Raw genomic sequence first — 17,986 nt, 5'->3', positions numbered from 1 at the left:
TGACATACTATACTATTACATTTTTATGAAATTTTATGGCATACTATACAAGACTTTTTTTCCTGACATACTCTACAATGACTTTTTGTAAATCCACAACATGCAGCAAAACAAAACTAATCCATTCTTCCAAAGTTAAGTCAGAGAAAACCTCTGGCGACTGAACTGTTGTAGTAAGTGTGCGTCTTTTTTCACAGTGTAAATGGTTAAGATGTAGAAAGACTTTTAGAGGTTTTAGACTTTTAGAGGTTACTTTGTGTTAATTTCAGTTTTACTCTGGCATAGGATGAAATTATTTTAGACACAAGGATGCATAGCTACATGCAATTATTTCATTTTGTCATCCGGCTTTGCGCAGAATTACTTTCTGTCTGAAGTCTTTGTCCTGCACATGTTCACGTAAAATGCCAACCTTAACCCAATCACTTGAGTGCATGTACACACACACTAAGTTGGGAAGAAATTTCAAGAAGAAATTTGAAATTAGTTTAATAAAAACATCTTTAATAGTATTAACTCTTGCTGTGAGATTGAATACAGAGCCCACCAAGGTGGCCGCCCGGTTTAAACATGCAGTCACTGGGTGCTTCAGTCTTCTGCTCAAAACTTTTGCTTGTTTGCAGCTGCTGATCTGAGTGTGGGGCTTTTCTTGCAGATTTAAGGGATCCATTAACTCTAATCAGGAATCTACTGTCCAGTGGCCTTCATCTCTTCTCCTCTCCACAGCTGCCGTAGAGGAGTGATTGTCAAAAAGAAGATAAATTGCAGCAGCTCAACTGAAGTTGTTCTTTTTCTTTGTTGTTTTTTTAGTGCTCACTGCAAGCCCTGAGGCCGAGGTACCCAACCCGCTGCCTGCCACCTCAGCCCTGGAGGAGATGGCCCTGTACAGCAACAAACGCAAACTGAGGCAGGGCCGCCGCAGCCTGGAAACCGCCGTGCCCACGTAACACCTTGCAGTGAGAGAAGAAAGCCGAAGACATCATGCAAACACTCATACATTTACATAGACTGTGGAACACTGGTAACACACGAGTGCATCCGCAGGACGTGCAGAGTCACTAAACACTACACAGTGTCAGTAGAGCAGGATTTACTCTCCCATATATAACCACTGCAGAGACTACGGCGCTGATAGTCACCACACGTACACACTCACTTATATCCTGCGTGCCAGTCTTGCCTATACAGTCTGTGGATGAGTTGGCAAGTTGCTCAACAGTCCCTCAGCGGCAAGAAAGAGCTAGTGTGGTTAGCTAGGATTGCTACTTACAAACCATTCTTTGTTTTGTTATTGTTCGCTCGGTTTACCAAGTAGAAGCTGATCTATTTTAAAAAGCAGGTGACCGAAGCTTTTAGTTTTTTTATTTTTCGCACCTCCAATGATTTTGCTGTTTAAAAAAAAAAAACATACTGGAAGAGAAAAGAAATGGGTCATAGCTATACTAACTTCTTGAATGATATTTTTAGGCTTTCAGTGAATAGACTGTAAAATGTCAGGGGTTTCTTGAGACTTGGGCAGACAGGAGTGTACATATTAAATGAGGAGGGAACATCCTGCTACCTTCACAGTCACTACTTGTGGAGAGCTTTTAAAAACATTAGTACATATCTTTTTTTGCACTGCCATTGATCAGCTTTTTAAGAACATATATTTTAAGTAATTTATTGTTTTTATCTTTTACTCAAATTGAAGGCCTTCTATATTTTACACTGTTTTAACTCCTCTGGTCCTTTTGGGCACAAAAGCACGACCGATGCTTATCATAATTTATCTTTAATAAATCTAAAATATATTGTGGGTCACAAAGTCAAAGCTTTCAAGTATTGAATTTCATATCATTTAACCTACTTTATATAAACATGAATTCTCCAGGCGTTTGCAGAGAGACGCATATCTACAACATTAGATTGCTTGGACAAAGTATAGCTGTTGCATATCCATGTGTCACCACCTGTGAGTGATGTGTTACATTCCCCTTGTAGAGAATATGACTACACTGGAGGCAGCAGCATTGAGCAGGCATTTTTACAAATAGACAGATCACAACATCAAATTTATGGAGACATGCATTTTTAGAGTCATTTATTAATTAACGGTACTCATCTTGCCCGGTTTAGGGTTTTTATTTTTTACTTTTATCAATGTGAATCATTCATTCTATCCTTGAACTATCTGGAGGTATTCCAGAGTGACGTGAAGGTAGCAGGTGTTTTATTTTTCTGTCTATGGTTAATTTAAATCTGACGCCACTGAAAAATCGTTAATTATTGTGTGAATAATGTACAAATACTGAAAGGAAAGCAAACTTTGGGTCTGAAACTGAGCCAGTCTTGACCTAGACCAAGCGAGAGTCTGGACTGCTGATGCATCTGGGTTTGGACAGGCTTGGTATCGGGATGCTCTCTGCATGTATATTGGTTTGTTAATGGGAGAGCTGCGAGAGGCAGAACCGATTTAGAAATCCCTCTCAAGACATTGTTCTCTTTCAGTTCAGTGCTCGACATACTGTCAGTTTATGTATCTGATGGGTATTTTTGCAGAATCAGCATAGTAGCATTTGTGTTAATTTAATGTAGGGTCTTCTAATGATAGCTTTCCATGTTGCTCTCACTGACTGAAATTCAGTTTGTTTGATAACATTTGCAATGGCTGATATCTCCTTTTTTAAACTTACAGTAGATAAATCTTTTTTTTTTTTTCAGATGGGTTTCACTACATTATTAATGCAGTGTTTCAAGTTTTTGTTTATTCTTTTGTCTTGAGTTCTCTTTGGGGGCTTTTACTTGCAAATAGGTCGGCGGGAAAGGGTCAGAAGTCCTAGGGTCAAGGGTTAGAGCTCATACAAGACTGTAACTAGTGAATTTGTACAACCAAAGAAGTCTATTTTGTGGTTCAGGAATAATAAATTTTACTTTTCATTTAAGAAGCTGATCCACTGTGTTGTGTCTTTTTTGTGCTTGACCAATGTACAAACTACAATGCACAGGTTAAACATAGAAAAATCTCAACAGAAGAAGTGAATGACTGAAAAGGAATATTATACTGTCACATTTAGCACATGTGGACACTGTAGGTCACTTGTAAACTCACTTATCTAACAGGTAGAACTGGAAGAAGTCTTCTCTGTCCAGACACAGCAGACAAGGTCCTCTGCACTTGGGTAGAGGACACTGCTCTGCTATTCCTCTGTGGAGACAGAAAAATCACAAGGTTACAGTTGCGCAGATTGTAACTTTATATCTCTACTTAACTGTTACCCCGGCAATAAATCAAAGTGAAGTGACATGACCAAATTATGAATACAAACCTTTACAACTATTCACTTAATATTATTTAAAATAAGCAGTCATTTATGAAATGTAAAATGGAATGGGACACCCACCCTCTTCAGCACTCTGTTGCGGGCATTATAGAAGGACTCAGAGCTGGAGCAGTCAGGAGGAGGCTCATACTGCAGCTGGTTATCCTCCCTCTGAGATCAGCAGCGACACAGATAATAACTCCTTACCAAAATGTAGTCACAACTTTTCCAATACAGGTCAATTTAACATAATGTCCTCTCAGATTCCTTCACTCTGAGTGGGACTTAGTAGAAAACATAATTCCTTGAATAAATGACATGCACGTGTTTGCTGTTTTGAAAACTGTATGTGCAGAAGCATTATTTTCTACATGAGAGATGTTCTGTTGTAAATGTGAGCAGACTCACTTGTTTAAGCATCTTGTCCAGAGTTATGTCCAGCTCCTCCTCCTCAGGTACCAGGAAAGACTTTGTATACCAGTTCTCAAATTCTGGGACACACACGAGCAATTTCTTATTTTTTCTGAGCTTTTTCAAGGTACCAATAATGTCAGTTATGAAAGCTCTGAGCTGTATAAGAGAAGAAGTAAATAAAAGGTATTTTGAGAACTGACCAGAGAGCAGGCGCACCCTGCACTGATCCACAAGGTGTTGACAGTAGTTAACCTCTGCCTTGATGTCACGCAGAACCCCGTATCTCTGTCGGTACAGGGCCTTTAGCTCTCTGAGCTGCATCAATGACGTGGCATCTGGCCCCCCCTCCATGACCAAATACTGACCTTCAGACAAAAACACACATTTGAAAAAAAGGATTTTAGCTCTAATATCTCACAGACCTATTTCCAGGACCATCCTTAAAAATCCACACTGCAGACAACGACTGCTCAACACAAAAACCTAATAGAGAGATAGAGATTTGATCCCAAATATACCTCAGGATACTAACAGGATATATGCTGGAATTCTGAAAATCTCATAGTAAAGTATGGACAAAAAGTCTTTCACAAAGTCATGGTAGAGTATGCCATGCCAAGAATGTCATTTATAGTATAAAAATGTCATAGTATAGTATGTCATAAAATTTAATTTATAAAAATGTCCTAATATAATACGCCATACAATTTGACTTAAAAAGTATGCCATAAAAAAATAATAGTGTCATAGTAAAATATGTCATTGGATAGTATGCTATAAAATTTCATTTAAAAAATATCATAGTGCAGTATTGGATAAAATTTCATAACAATGTCATAGTACAGTATGTCATCAAATTTCATAAAAAATGTCATAGTATAGTATGTCATAAAATTTCATAAAAATTGTCATAGTACAGTATGTCATAAAATTTCATAAAAAATGTCATAGTATAGTTTGTCATAAAATTTAATAAAAAATGTCATAGTATAGTATGTCATAAAATTTCATAAAAAATGTCATAGTACAGTATGTCATAAAATTTAATAAAAAATGTCATAGTATGGTTTGTCATAAAATTTAATAAAAAATGTCATAGTATAGTATGTCATAAAATTTCATAAAAATTGTCATAGTACAGTATGTCATCAAATTTCATAAAAAATGTCATAGTATAGTTTGTCATAAAATTTAATAAAAAATGTCATAGTATAGTATGTCATAAAATTTCATAAAAAATGTCATAGTACAGTATGTCATAAAATTTAAAAAAAAATGTCATAGTATGGTTTGTCATAAAATTTCATAAAAAATGTCATAGTACAGTATGTCATAAAATTTCATAAAAAATGTCATAGTACAGTATGTCATAAAATTTCATAAAAAATGTCATAGTACAGTATGTCATAAAATTTCATAAAAAATGTCATAGTAGAGTATGTCATAAAAAGTCATAAAAAATGTCATAGTAGAGTATGTCATCAAATTTCATAAAAAAATGTGATAGTATAGTATGTCATAAAATTTCATAAAAAAAAGTCATAGTATAGTATGTCATAAAAAGTCGTAAAAAATGTCATAGTACAGTATGTCATCAAATTTCATAAAAAATGTCATAGTATAGTATGTCATAAAATTTCATAAAAAATGTCATAGTATGTCATCAAATTTCATAAAAAATATCATAGTATAGTATGTCATAAAATTTCATAAAAAATGTCATAGTATAGTATGTCTTAAAATTTATTAAAAAAAAGTCATAGTATAGTAAGTCATAAAAAGTCATTTAAAATGCCAAAGTATAGTATGTCATAAAAAAGTCATTAAAAATGTCATAGTATAGTATATCATAAGATTTCATAAAAAATGTCATAGTATAGTATGTCATGAAAAAGTCATTAAAATACCATAGTATAGTATGTCATGAAAAAGTCATAAAAAATGTCATAGTATAGTATGTCATAAGATTTCATAAAAAATGTCATAATATAGTATGTCATAAAAAGTCATTAAAATGCCATAGTATAGTATGTCATGAAAAAGTCATAAAAAATGTCATAGTATAGTATGTCATAAAATTTCATAAAAATGTCATAGTATAGTATGTCATAAAAAGTCATTAAAATGCCATAGTATAGTATGTCATAAAATTTCATAAAAATGTCATAGTATAGTATGTCATAAAAAGTAATTGAAAATGTCATAGTACAGTATGTCATAAGATTTCATAAAAAATGTCATAGTATAGTATGTCATGAAAAGTAATTGAAAATGTCATAGTACAGTATGTCATAAGATTTCATAAAAAATGTCATAGTATAGTATGTCATGAAAAGTAATTGAAAATGTCATAGTACAAAATGTCATAGTATGTCATAAAAACATAATTAAAAAATGTCATAGTATAGTATGTCATAAAAAGTCATCAAAAATGTCATAGCATGTCTTAAAATTTATTAAAAAAAAAGTCAGTGTAGTATGTCATAAAAAGTAATTAAAAATGTCATAGTACAGTATGTCATAAGATTTCATAAAAAATGTCACTGTATAGTATGTCATAAAGTCATTGAAAATGTCATAGTATAGTATGTCATAAAAACATAATTAAAAAATGTCATAGTATAGCATGTCATAAAAACATAATTAAAAAATGGTATAGTATAGTATGTCATAAAAAGTCATAAAAAATGTCATAGTATAGTATGTCATAAAAACATAATTAAAAAATGTCATAGTATAGTATGTCATAAAGTCATAAAAAATGTCATAGTACAGTATGTCATCAAATTTCATAAAAAAAAAGTCATAGTATATTATGTCATAAAAAAGTCTTTAAAAATGTCATAGTATAGTATGTCATAAGATTTCATAAAAATGTCATAGTATAGTATGTCATATAAAGTCATAAAAAATGTCATAGCATAGTATGTCATAAAAAGTCATTAAAATGTCATAGCATAGTATGTCATAAAAAGTCATTAAAATGTCATAGTATAGTATGTCATAAAAAGTCATAAAAAATGTCATAGTATAGTATGTCATAAAATTAAAAAAAAAAAGTCAGTGTAGTATGTCATAAAAAGTAATTGAAAATGTCATAGTACAGTATGTCATAAGATTTCATAAAAATGTCATAGTATAGTATGTCATAAAAAGTCATTGAAAATGTCATAGTACACTTTATACTTTATGACTTTATTATTTTTTTTTACTTTGCTTCAACCGATCACCACCAACATTTTATCATCTGTTCCTTGTCCCATTAGCCACCTTTTCTGAAAATTTCATCAAAATCCGTTCATAACTTTTTGAGTTATTTTGCAGACAAACCAGCTCAGTGGTAGAGTGTCCGCCCTGAGACTGGGAGATCGTGGGTTCGATCCCTGGCTGGGTCATACCAAAGACTATAAAAAAATGGGACCCATTGCCTCCCTGCTTGGCACTCAGCATCAGGGGTTGGATCACCACATGATTCCCGGGCGCGGCACTGCTGCTGCTCACCGCTCCCTCAGGGGATGGGTCAAATGCAGAGAACAAATTTCACTCACTCAGGTGTGTGACAATCAGTGGGACTTTAACTAACAGGGCAATGATGGCGAAAACATAACCTCCTTGGTGGAGGTAAAAATGTCAGTATAGTATGTCATGAGAATTCATAAAAAAAATGTCATAGTATAGTATGTCAAAAAACATCATTAAAAATGTCATAGTATAGTATGTCATAAAAACATCATTAAAAATATTATAGTATAGTAGGTCTTAAAAATATCATTTAAAAATGTGACAGTAAAATATGCCATAGAAAACAACATAAATGTCATAGTATATATTGTCATAAAAATGTCATATAATTTTCATAGTATAGCATGTAATAAAAAGTCATAGTTTAGTGTGCCATACATTTTTAGAAAAACTGTCATAGTATAGTATGCCATACAAATTTCATAAAACTGTCATAGTATAGTATGCCATACAAATTTCATAAAACTGTCATAGTATAGTATGCCATACAAATTTCATAAAACTGTCATAGTATAGTATGCCATACAAATTTCATAAAATTGTCATAGTATAGTATGCTGTAAGGTGTTCTGAAAAATGTCATAGTAAGGTACTTTGTCACAGCCATGTCTCCAATATCTCCACTAAAAATAAAGCTATTAGCTAGCTATTTTCCTGTCAAAAAATGAAAACAAGAAAACTGAGAATCTCTCACAAGCTTAAACTCATCCTGTTTAGGGGTATGACATGCTTGACAGGAGAAAAGACATGGATCCATTGAGAACAGCAAAGCACAAATCAAAGCATCTACCACTTTCCTGAGAATTGTCTTGATGATATCAACATTTAAAGTACCTTGGCCCCCTCTTGTTTCTTGGCGCTGCTGTATGAAGGCCGTGATGCAGTCGATCTCTCTCTTGATCATGTTGACCTCCTCAGTGAGCTGTCGAAGAAGACTGCGGCGTTCCAACAGCACAGCCTTGTTCTCCTTAAAGATGTGGTTGATCTCGCTGCCTTGTCCTAATTTAAAATCCTCAAAGGCTTCTGCTTTGGATGGAGAGCTGGGCAGAGACAGCAAACTTTTCAGTGACAAGGCTATAAAAAACAACACGGTACACATTCCATTCATAGGACTACCAAAGATGTCTGAGCTGACCATTTAATACATAAGACTTTATTCATGTCACACACATACTCAGGGTGGAAGGGTTCGTTGCCAGGCGGTTGTGATTCCTTTGTGTCCTGGCTCTCTGTGTCTGGTTCTTGTGACTCGTGTTCCCTCTCTGGTGTCTGGACAGAGTTCAGCTTTGATTTGGAGGCACTCTCCAAATGCTTCCGTAAAACTGGACTCCCCTCTCCCTGTCTCCTGTTTTGGCTGGATAATCACATTGAGCGTGTCATTAAAAAAACCAAACCAGTACATTTAACTTACAACAAGTTAAATCCTGACATTCTGATCCTCGTTTAATGCAACATAAAAAGTTTATATTGATGTTTTTATTATTTGTATTATAATTTGTCTTACTTCTATTTGGAGGATTAACATGCTCAAAGTTTGAACTACTACAGTGAGCTGTAGGGCTACAACTTCTAGCTAAATAAAGTTTTCAGTGTTCACTTACCTCTGTTTCTCCCTAGACTTTTTAGTTTTGGTTTTGGTCGAATTTGGGCGATGGGTGTTTCTTGGTGACTGAGCAGACACCTCAAAGCTGCCAGCCTCCACATTCTCAGTGCTGCCTCTGGTATCCCACTTCTAAAAAGAGTTAACAAAGTAACGTCTAAGCAAAGCTCAGTCACAATGTCGCGTTCACTGAACAGGCTGTCAGTGGTACAAAAGACCAGTGTTAATTTTGTTAATGAAAAGTATGACTAAGTAAGTTCGTCAAATGCCTTTCCTTTCCTGTGACTAAGACAAAGCGATGAATCAGCACCAACATCATTAACATTAACTGTGACTATATCAACATAGATAATATTGATGATGAAAAAGACGAGACTACATTGTGGTTGAAAAATAAAAACTTATTTTTCATTAACTAAAAACAAAGAAGGGGAAATATTTTAGACAAGTGGGTGAATTTTATAATGCTGGTATGGATTGTGTATTTGTCATTACATTGTATGTATTGTTTATTAGTTTACTTGGCTGGGGACTGGGGATGAAAACCAGCCTTTAGCAATATCACTGTGTAATGCATCAGATTTCAAGTACTAAAATTTATGTTAAAAGGATAGTGCACCCAAAAATGTAAATTCTCACCCATATGCCGAGGGAGGCTCAGGTGAAGTTTTAGAGTCCTCACATCCCTTGCAGAGATCCAAGGGGAGAGTGGGTAGCTGAGCCTTCCTCGGCATATGGGTGAGTAGATAATGGCTGAATTTTCATTTTTGGGTGCACTATCCCTTTAATCTATGTACGTGTGAGTGCATATGCCGGTCGGTGTAGCAAGTGTCTGATATAAGTGGGGGGACGCCGACATGAAATTGTAGTGGGGCAAGTCATCATTCAACCTGTGTTTTTATTAGATAATGATAAAGTAAAATCTTTCGTCAAATAAATTTGACTGAAATGACAAAGTTATTGGTTATTTGGTAAGGCTGGGTATCATTTGAAAAATCACAATACTCTAATACACTCAATTTCACCACAGCACAGACATCATGGGTTATAGCTGATACTGCAGGAGTGTGACTTCCATGCTGTGTACAGTTGGTGAGAGTCCACCTGGTCTCATACACACAGTGACAGGGCTAACTGTGACATGGCTAACATTATATAACGGCTATCAATGGTTGTAACAACAGAGTCAAGCTGTTTTAAAAACAGTTTTAACGGATGTTGTTGGGGTCGTTATATCTGATTTGTCTGATGTCAGTCGCTGCTGCCCTGTTAGCTTGTGCTAGATGGGCAGATGTTGAACAAGTGTATTAGTGATGAAATGGTGAAAAACAGAAAACGAGCATCAGATGGACTGTATTCATAATCAATACGCCACAATTATATAAGTAAGCAGCACCAATAAGTTAGTCAATGAGAATGTGTGTGTGTTGTGGAGGGGGCATAAGCACATACAGCAAGAAGTAGCAGCAACCCACCATCTGAAAACTGGCACACGTGAGGATGAAAACAGAGGGCTTGACAGGGGCAGAGCATCTGCCGCAGCAAGCCAACATGTAGTCTGCGTTCATTTTGACCTGACCAGCGGACTTCTTTACAAGCCGATTGGCTGCTGAAACAGTTGAAGTGCTTTATGTTCTAAAACCAGCTGCCGGTGATTTGACCAGCTGTGATGCAAGTAAAACCACCAGCTGGCTTGAGTCAAGCTCAGACACCCAGTTCAAACTGCTGCAACTTCTCGCTGCGACGTCCTACAACAGTTTTGTCTTGTCGCGAATCATTGGTCTAAAGTGGGCGTTAAAAGGTATCGAGTACTGATACAAAGTCCTACTACCGGGTTAGACTACAATGACCAATATGCTCAATATATTAGGAAAAAAAAAGGGTTTCTTTTAATCTAATATGACTAAAACAAAACTTGACTAAAAAGCACAGCATGAGGTTGATTACATTGATAAAAACAACAAGGACACCTGACACACGACTAAGACTGAATAAAAATAGCTGACAAAGTCAACACTACAGCAGACAAACAGAATAACGGCTAATAATTTCCATAAGATACCTTGAACGGCGAGTCAGATGTTGACTGACCTTGACAGCAGTTGTTGTAGCACTTTGGTCTTTCTCCACCAAGTTGTAGGTCTGACATAGCTGAGCCTTCACCTTATGCTCCTGCTCCCTGCTCACATACATACATAAATACACTGAATCACTTACAATTAACAAATAAAACCTTGTTCCATTCTTGTCTAACTAAACAATGGCTGCATTTAAAGTTTCAGATTTTTAAAGGTCGATGATACTCACAGCACAGCGAGCTTGAACTGGGCGAAAACTGCTTGGACCTGCCTGATACTTACAATCTGTAATTAGATGTCATTCAGAGAGAAATTTAAAGCCCTCAAAACACAATTCTCATCCAAAACATGGTGTGGCAGAAAAAGTATTGGCTGTGTTCTTTATGTTCTCACTCTGATTTCCTCCAGGCTCCCATCTAGGTACCTTCGAACCTGGCTGCGGATCTCAGCCAGCTGGGCTTCAGACAGCGGCTCGTATGTGATGCTCGGCTGCTTCATCTAGTGAAGGGTGAATGATTGATGATAATGAATGATGGCATTTAAATGTAATATGAACCAGCTGAATTGTGTTTTGGATTTTTATGTGATAAAATTAAACATTATAAAGAACTGTCTGGTACTTAAACATACTATGTGAGTTTAAACTACACTTACTACACTACACTACACTTCACTACACTACTACACTCTACTGACGTATAGTACTTTTACAGTATTTATGTCATAGCAAATGTAGTATATGCACACATTTACCCCTGAATAATAGAAGATGAGCAACAACTTAAACCCATTAATGTATACATTTTGTGCTGATATGTAATACACGTTGTGACAGTAAACCAGGACAACAGACTTAACACATTATAATGATATGTGAGCTGTCTCGCCACTTTCCTGCTGGCATCACTCACCAATGTATTGTAAATGGACAGCTCCTCTTTCAGCATCTGTACATCTTTCTCGAGTTTCTTGATCTGAGCCTAATCACAACAGTTACATTGATGAGATCACTTTTTCTGATGGCTGACACAGAGAGTACAGCACAATGCAGACTGTAAAGAAAAATAAAACATATTTTTACCCCCCCCCCCCCCCCCCCCAGAGTCGTTTCTGTGTCATATTATTGTGTGAACTCACTGCTGGATCCATGTGTTCATTAACAGCAGGGTTTGTATGGACACACTTCATTCTGCTAGCAAACCGAAGAGTGGAGAGCTGCAAAGAATATTTATCATCATCCAGGGAGAAAATGACACCACGTGCAGTAAAAAAGAGACTGTTTTCTGATTTATACTAAATGTTCCTCTCCTTACTGTTTCTTCTATCTGTGCAGCCTCACCGTAGACATTGGCCACGAGCACAGTGTTGCAGTTCCCACCTCCAGAAAAGGACAAATACACTATGTTTTACAAGTATTACTACAGAGGAAAGGACCCTTTAAACCAGCAAACATCGGCTATCAGTACTGTTAAAACTTGGCAGTCTCACCCAGTGAGTCTTTGAGGGCATGAGTGAGTTTAGTCTGTCTAAAGGGAACGTGGTCTCTGCGACGGTCTGCCAGGGCCAGGATGGCCTGCTCCAGGAAGGACAAGGACTTGTTGATGTACATGGCTTCCTTTAACATCTGACCCTCTGACTGGAAGAAGAGGTAGATTAAATCAAGTGGGGAAAAAGACAAATCATAGAGAAAGGCATATTATTTTTTACTTTGACTGGAGGATCAAAAAGCAAAGACTTTACATTCCACCTGAACATGTTCATTGTTTTCGTGGCTTTTCAACCTTAAAACAGGTGAAGTCAGGCATTCTCACCCCAGTCTTTCCCAGCCTCTCTGACCCAGCCAAATCCACCAGATTCAGCTTGGAGGTGATGTACTTGGCATCAGACAGAGTCCGTGAGCGAGACTGTAGTCAAGAAACACATTTTATCTCATTTAAAATTGTGCATGAGAAGGCATGTTTGAGCACTGATATCCCAGTAAATAATAAAGTATACCCTTAGAGGTAATTGAATTCATACCTCTATATGCACAGTGAAGATACAGTGGGACCTGGAGGAGCTCCTGTTCAAGGCATGCGATCCAATAATGCGATTCATCTCACCCTGAGTAAGGAAAGGTTTATCAAGCATCAATTTTCAATGTAGTTAAATCTATAAAATTTTGGAAAATTACTGTGCTCTCAAAGTAGTCACACAACACTGATTATAGTCCATAAAAATAAATTGGCATCAAATAAAAAAACAGATAAAAACAACATAAAACTATATTTTTCGATAAAACTGAAAACATCAGATCACACACCTCAAACAGCAGATTGAGAGCCTCCTCCTCACTGTGGACAGCGTGCAGAGACAGACCTCTGATGGTCACCCCTCTGCCAGGCTCCTCCATCACCACCATGCTGCGATGAGACGGGTGTTGTGAGCCTTGCAGTGATGGCAGCAGGTCCACCAGGGTCTCATTGTAGATCTCCAGGTAGGACAGGTGCACAGAGAAGGCGTGCTCAGTCCTTTTCTCCATCTCCTGAAACACCTGAATACCATGTCAGAGATTTAAATAAAAAACACACACTCACTGGGTTCACAGAGTGTTTGAGAGGAAAATATCTTTGTATGTCAGTTACCTCTTGAAGGGCCCGAGGGATGATGCCTCTCTGCTTGTATGATTCTGTGGATCCTGTCATGGTGTAGGTCTTTCCTGCACCTGTCTGCCCAAAACACATCACAGTACCTGAAAAGCAAACAACAGAAGACACTGCTCAATACACTCATTTCTTGGAGCATCACGAAAACTACACTTGTGGAATTTGGGCCATTTCCTGAGTGAGTCACAAGACAACAAACCTACAGTATGTTGACATTAAGTTGAGTATGCGTATCTGGGATTAACACTTGAGTACACACTGTTCATTTTATGTAGACAAACAGATCTACCATTATAGCCATCCAGTGTTCCCAGTACCACCTGTTGGCACACTCTGGCATACAACTCCTCCTGGGATACATCCTGCAGGACACCTTTCAGCCGGAATGACCAGGAGCTCTGCTGACTTTTCCTGGAGTCCTGGGGCTTCTTAGAGTCTTTTCTGTGATTGATGTTCACTGTCTGAAGGGCAAGACACAGAAAGAAGTTCTGAGTCTACACTACCAGGAATTATTTTCATGCATAAACACTAATGCATTCATTGAAATTAACTCCACAAACTACTGTACATAGTTACTAGGATGAAAATATTGTATCTGAAATGTGATGTAATTTGTATTCAGACAGCTGAAACGGGAAACACAACCTCCACCTTCATTAATGAGATATGCTAAATTAAATTAAGAGATAAGTAAAAACAGGTAATATGTCAATATTTGGGATAAGGTTATCCATTACAGACATGGATGTGATGCAGTTTGAACAGCTGCTGCTTGTGGCAGGGACTCTGACCCCTTGTGAAAGCTGTTACAGTCATCAAAAGGCTTCTGTATATTTTCCAGTTTGTTTTCAGTGTCACAAAAGTGAGTAAAAAAGAATGGCACTTTGTGAAACATTTTGAAAAGGTTTGGGGACATCAGTAACACTACAAACTAAAAACCCCACAGCTCCCGTAAGGTTAAATCTAAAGGTCAGAAATTTTAAACAGGTGTGCTTGACAAGATGCAGAAGGGCGAGAACATGTGTTCGGCACATAGGGCTGCAACCAAGGTTATCTTCATTATCAATTAATCTATCAATTATTTTCTTTATTCTATATTCAATTAATTGGTATATGAACAGTCAGACGATTGGGAGATTGCCCATAATAAAGTCCCAGAACCCAAGCTGGTGTCTTCAGATTGCTTGTTTTGCCATACCAGCAGGCAAAACCTAAAGATATTCAACTTGCTATTGAAGACTTAAAAACAGTTTATTCATATTTGAGATGCTGAAACCAGAGGCATTTCTGCATAAAAAAACAAATGATTAATGGATATTACATGTTTTTGCAGGTTTATTTTCTGCTCTTTGACAATTCAGAGTAGCTCCTTTTGTCAGCTCTGCTGTAGTGGTAAGCAACATTCAAACTCAGTATAACCTGAGACATTTTGTCACAGCACAGGTCTAAGTAACACCATTAATGATACCTCCACTCTGTTTAATTGTCCCAGTGAGCCATGTTAGTAAGCAATCATGCATAAAATCAGGGAACGAGATACCTTGTTAAATGTAGGACAGTCATTACTAATGTGATTAATTGCACCTGTGCCTTTTCTGCTGTGGCATGTCAAAATGTCTGCCATGAAAAAGGCTGATTAGGCAATGGTTTTAGTGGTTACATGTGTGCAAATTGGAAAAACATGACTACATAAGGTAGGTATGGACTGAATGTGTCCTGGGCTGAAACAGTTAGGCCTAGCTAAATAAAACCCAGCTAGTAGTCTACAAAAATCACTTTTCATTAAGATGGAACCAGTTTTAACTAGCGCGTTCTGACTTGCAAATTACCAAAACTATTCGTGCTTAGGGGGCAAAAAATACCATAAAGTTTAATTTTTAACCTCAACCAATGAAAACAAAACTGTTACTGTTTCTAAATTAAACATTAAGACCAACTAACTTAAAAGCTACACAAACCTATTCCCGGCTAGCTAACGCTGCGGATAGTTTACCATTGTGATTTAGCATTAATAATGGATTTTTAAACTAACGCTAGCTGGTTAAGTTACCTGTCCGTCTGGGAGACATTCAATGAGGTCTTGGCAGAAGTTTGCCGTTGGTCTGATCCGGACAAACACTTCCACCTCACTGTTGTGAGCCTTCATACCACTTCTGTCAAAAACACGACGACGACACAACAAACTAAAACCAACCTGCGTCACACTGTACACACGTATGCACTAAATCCACCTGTACTACCATAAAGAGGCGTTCAGGTGAGGATGGGTCATTTCAGCTCACTTTAACAGCTCCGGTCCATCTCCTCTGTTCACTAAGGTTTTCATTCAGCGTCATGGCAACGATCGCGCGCGCGCGCGCAGTGTGGCACAGTGGCAGAGCACGCGCTCGCACTGTGCCACCTGACTATGATTTTTTTTTTTTTCCCCCAGTCACACTCAAATTTAAATACACAATTTACAATATTAATAATTAAAATTACCCGTAAACACAGCACTTACTAATTCTATTTTATTACTGTCTTTTTTGTAAATTAATTAAATTAATTATTTTATTTTTGTTATACCCTTCCTATCTATGGAGGCTTGATAATTAAGTGGTTAATTATAAGTGTCACATTAATTTTTGCATTTGGCACAACTCCAAGGCGTTTTTATAGAGCAATCCTCTTTGTGAGACAACAGAGGTGAACCTTGAATTAACTGATGTATTGATGAAATTATACATTTGAGAATATAAAGTGCTCCAGGGAGGGTATTTTTCTGTAGTTCAACGCAGACGTTAGCATCGCCCTGGTCAAAATTCCAATGAGATTTTTTGATTGGATTTTGGATTATTTTATTATTTACACATTTTGTTTACCAAGATAATCTTCACAAATGTATTCCACTGTCTTGAACACTGAAGCCTAAATGAAATAAGTACAAAGCTAACATTAGGCTATAAACAAACCGCACTACAGTCGCATGACTTAATGTGACCCCCACAGCACAGTTGTAAAGCCGTGTTCGGTGTGATGACATCCTGTAGTCTCATTTAGCTACTTGTTAGCAACCACCTTTTTTAAGACACATAAGAGCTTCAGAATTCCCAAGTGAGGTATTTACTGACGGATTGTATGTTGTAGAACAAAACATGAAAGTCTCTTAAACTTGTGATAACCATAGACCTTATTTCAGGCGTCTACCCAAAAACCAACTCAAAAGATCTGTTGACTTCGAGACTAGGGAAAAAAAACTCATTTCTGGGGCAGTCTATCAGTATTGGCTTAAAGGAGCCATGTTTTAGATTTAGGAGGATTTAGTGGCATCTAGTGGTGAGGATTGCACATTGCAGCCAGTTCAAACTTAGCGCTAGAATTCCTTCAGTGTTCATTATTCAGGAGGTTTTTAACGGGAGCCAATGTATCCGCAGATGTCTCAGTGAAAACACTTAATACAGCAGTTTGATGTAAAAAATCATTGTTTCTGGGTTGCCAGGTAGCTCACCTGTTGGAGTGGGTGTCCCATGTACAAAGGCTATGTCATTGCTGCAGCGGCTGCAGGTGCGATTTCGACCTCTGGCCTTCGCTTTATGTCATCCCCTCTCACTTTGAGGCTATCCTATCCAATACAGGCATAAAAAGCCAAAAACAAAACAAAACAAAAACGTCTGAGTTAGCTCCACCCCTAACTCCTCCAAATATGGTCACTTCTGGCTCCAAAGAACCAAGATGGCGACAGCGGAACTGCCGAACTCGAGGCTTCAAAACAAGGGGTGATGTCACTATAAATGTATGCATTTGTACCCTCATGAGCATGACTGAGACAGACAAAACAAAGACACAACCATAAAAAGACAAACAAGCTCTATAGCACTCATATAGTCAAGCACTAAATATCACCCGCTAACTAAATAGTTTTAGAGTTAAAAACAAAGGGCTACTTTACTTTACATGAAGATACAGAACATTAGCATCAACTTGGATCCACCTAGTCTCGCTCACCAGACCTTTCTCAAGAAAAGAAAGGTCTGGCTGCGCCAACTCTCAATCTAAGATTGGAGAAAAAAATGCCTCAGCTTTTTTTATTTCTTTCAACCAATCACAATCGTTCTTGGCGGTGCCACAGCAACAGTGCGCTTGCAAAAATATTGCCGGGGGGAATCAGGTTTTGGTGTAACACGCCCACAAAAATATCGCCTACAGGACGCCAACCATGGCAGAAAAATGGCTACATACCCGCAAGATCAAACACCGCAAAAGTTAGTAAAGGACATTTGTCAACTATGACAACCGGAGGTGGTAGGGCGGGACTTCAGCGGGTGGCTCGTTCCGCCCAATGAGAGGCTGATCTATGTAGCGAACTTCCGCCCACTCAGACTAGGATCCACCAGCCTCTATGAGTAATATTTAATCTTACAGATGCTCACCCATCATGGACTAACT

The 17,986-nt window shown here is 37.3% G+C and overlaps 2 protein-coding genes across 32 annotated transcripts in view; one reads left to right on the top strand and one right to left on the bottom strand.

The window, feature by feature from the left end:
* Nucleotides 1–2,932, top strand: part of scrib (scribble planar cell polarity protein) — an 81,221-nt gene extending 78,289 nt beyond the window's left edge. For 29 of the 31 annotated variants that reach the window (XM_033638457.2, XM_078162493.1, XM_078162491.1 and 26 more), the window contains one exon: nucleotides 811–2,932. In XM_033638457.2, coding sequence (XP_033494348.1) covers nucleotides 811–947 — 137 coding nt within the window. In that variant the 3' untranslated portion in view covers nucleotides 948–2,932. The remainder of the gene's footprint in view (nucleotides 1–810) is intronic. The other 2 variants (XM_078162475.1, XM_078162474.1) reach the window with 1 other exon arrangement.
* On the bottom strand, nucleotides 488–15,902 carry kif9 (kinesin family member 9). The gene is made up of 22 exons (XM_033638480.2): nucleotides 15,844–15,902; nucleotides 15,612–15,714; nucleotides 13,851–14,022; nucleotides 13,541–13,647; nucleotides 13,219–13,449; nucleotides 12,936–13,019; nucleotides 12,728–12,820; nucleotides 12,405–12,552; nucleotides 12,230–12,294; nucleotides 12,054–12,131; nucleotides 11,828–11,896; nucleotides 11,310–11,414; nucleotides 11,146–11,201; nucleotides 10,930–11,017; nucleotides 8,840–8,970; nucleotides 8,413–8,592; nucleotides 8,073–8,278; nucleotides 3,917–4,081; nucleotides 3,711–3,793; nucleotides 3,384–3,473; nucleotides 3,092–3,187; nucleotides 488–950 (listed from the first exon to the last, which is right to left on the bottom strand). Exons 1-21 carry the CDS (start codon nucleotides 15,885–15,887, stop codon nucleotides 3,092–3,094), a joined length of 2,394 nt encoding a protein of 797 aa, XP_033494371.1. The 5' UTR covers nucleotides 15,888–15,902; the 3' UTR covers nucleotides 488–950.
* Between the last annotated feature and the right edge of the window lie 2,084 nt (nucleotides 15,903–17,986).

The sequence above is a fragment of the Epinephelus lanceolatus genome, chromosome 20, assembly GCF_041903045.1.
Source record: "Epinephelus lanceolatus isolate andai-2023 chromosome 20, ASM4190304v1, whole genome shotgun sequence".
Classification (NCBI taxonomy): Eukaryota; Metazoa; Chordata; class Actinopteri; order Perciformes; family Serranidae; genus Epinephelus; species Epinephelus lanceolatus.
Note: the sequence above shows the minus strand (reverse complement) of the source record. Positions and strands in the feature narration are given on the sequence as shown.

Bases quoted from the DNA above. Each gene is read 5' to 3' on its own strand.
- kif9 (XM_033638480.2), bottom strand. From the start codon at position 15,887: ATGAAAACCTTAGTGAACAGAGGAGATGGACCGGAGCTGTTAAA. The intron at 15,715-15,843 runs GTGAGCTGAAAT...TGTTTTTGACAG, and splicing joins GATGGACCGGAGCTGTTAAA to AAGTGGTATGAAGGCTCACA. The intron at 8,279-8,412 runs GTATGTGTGTGA...GTCTCTGCCCAG, and splicing joins AACGAACCCTTCCACCCTGA to CTCTCCATCCAAAGCAGAAG.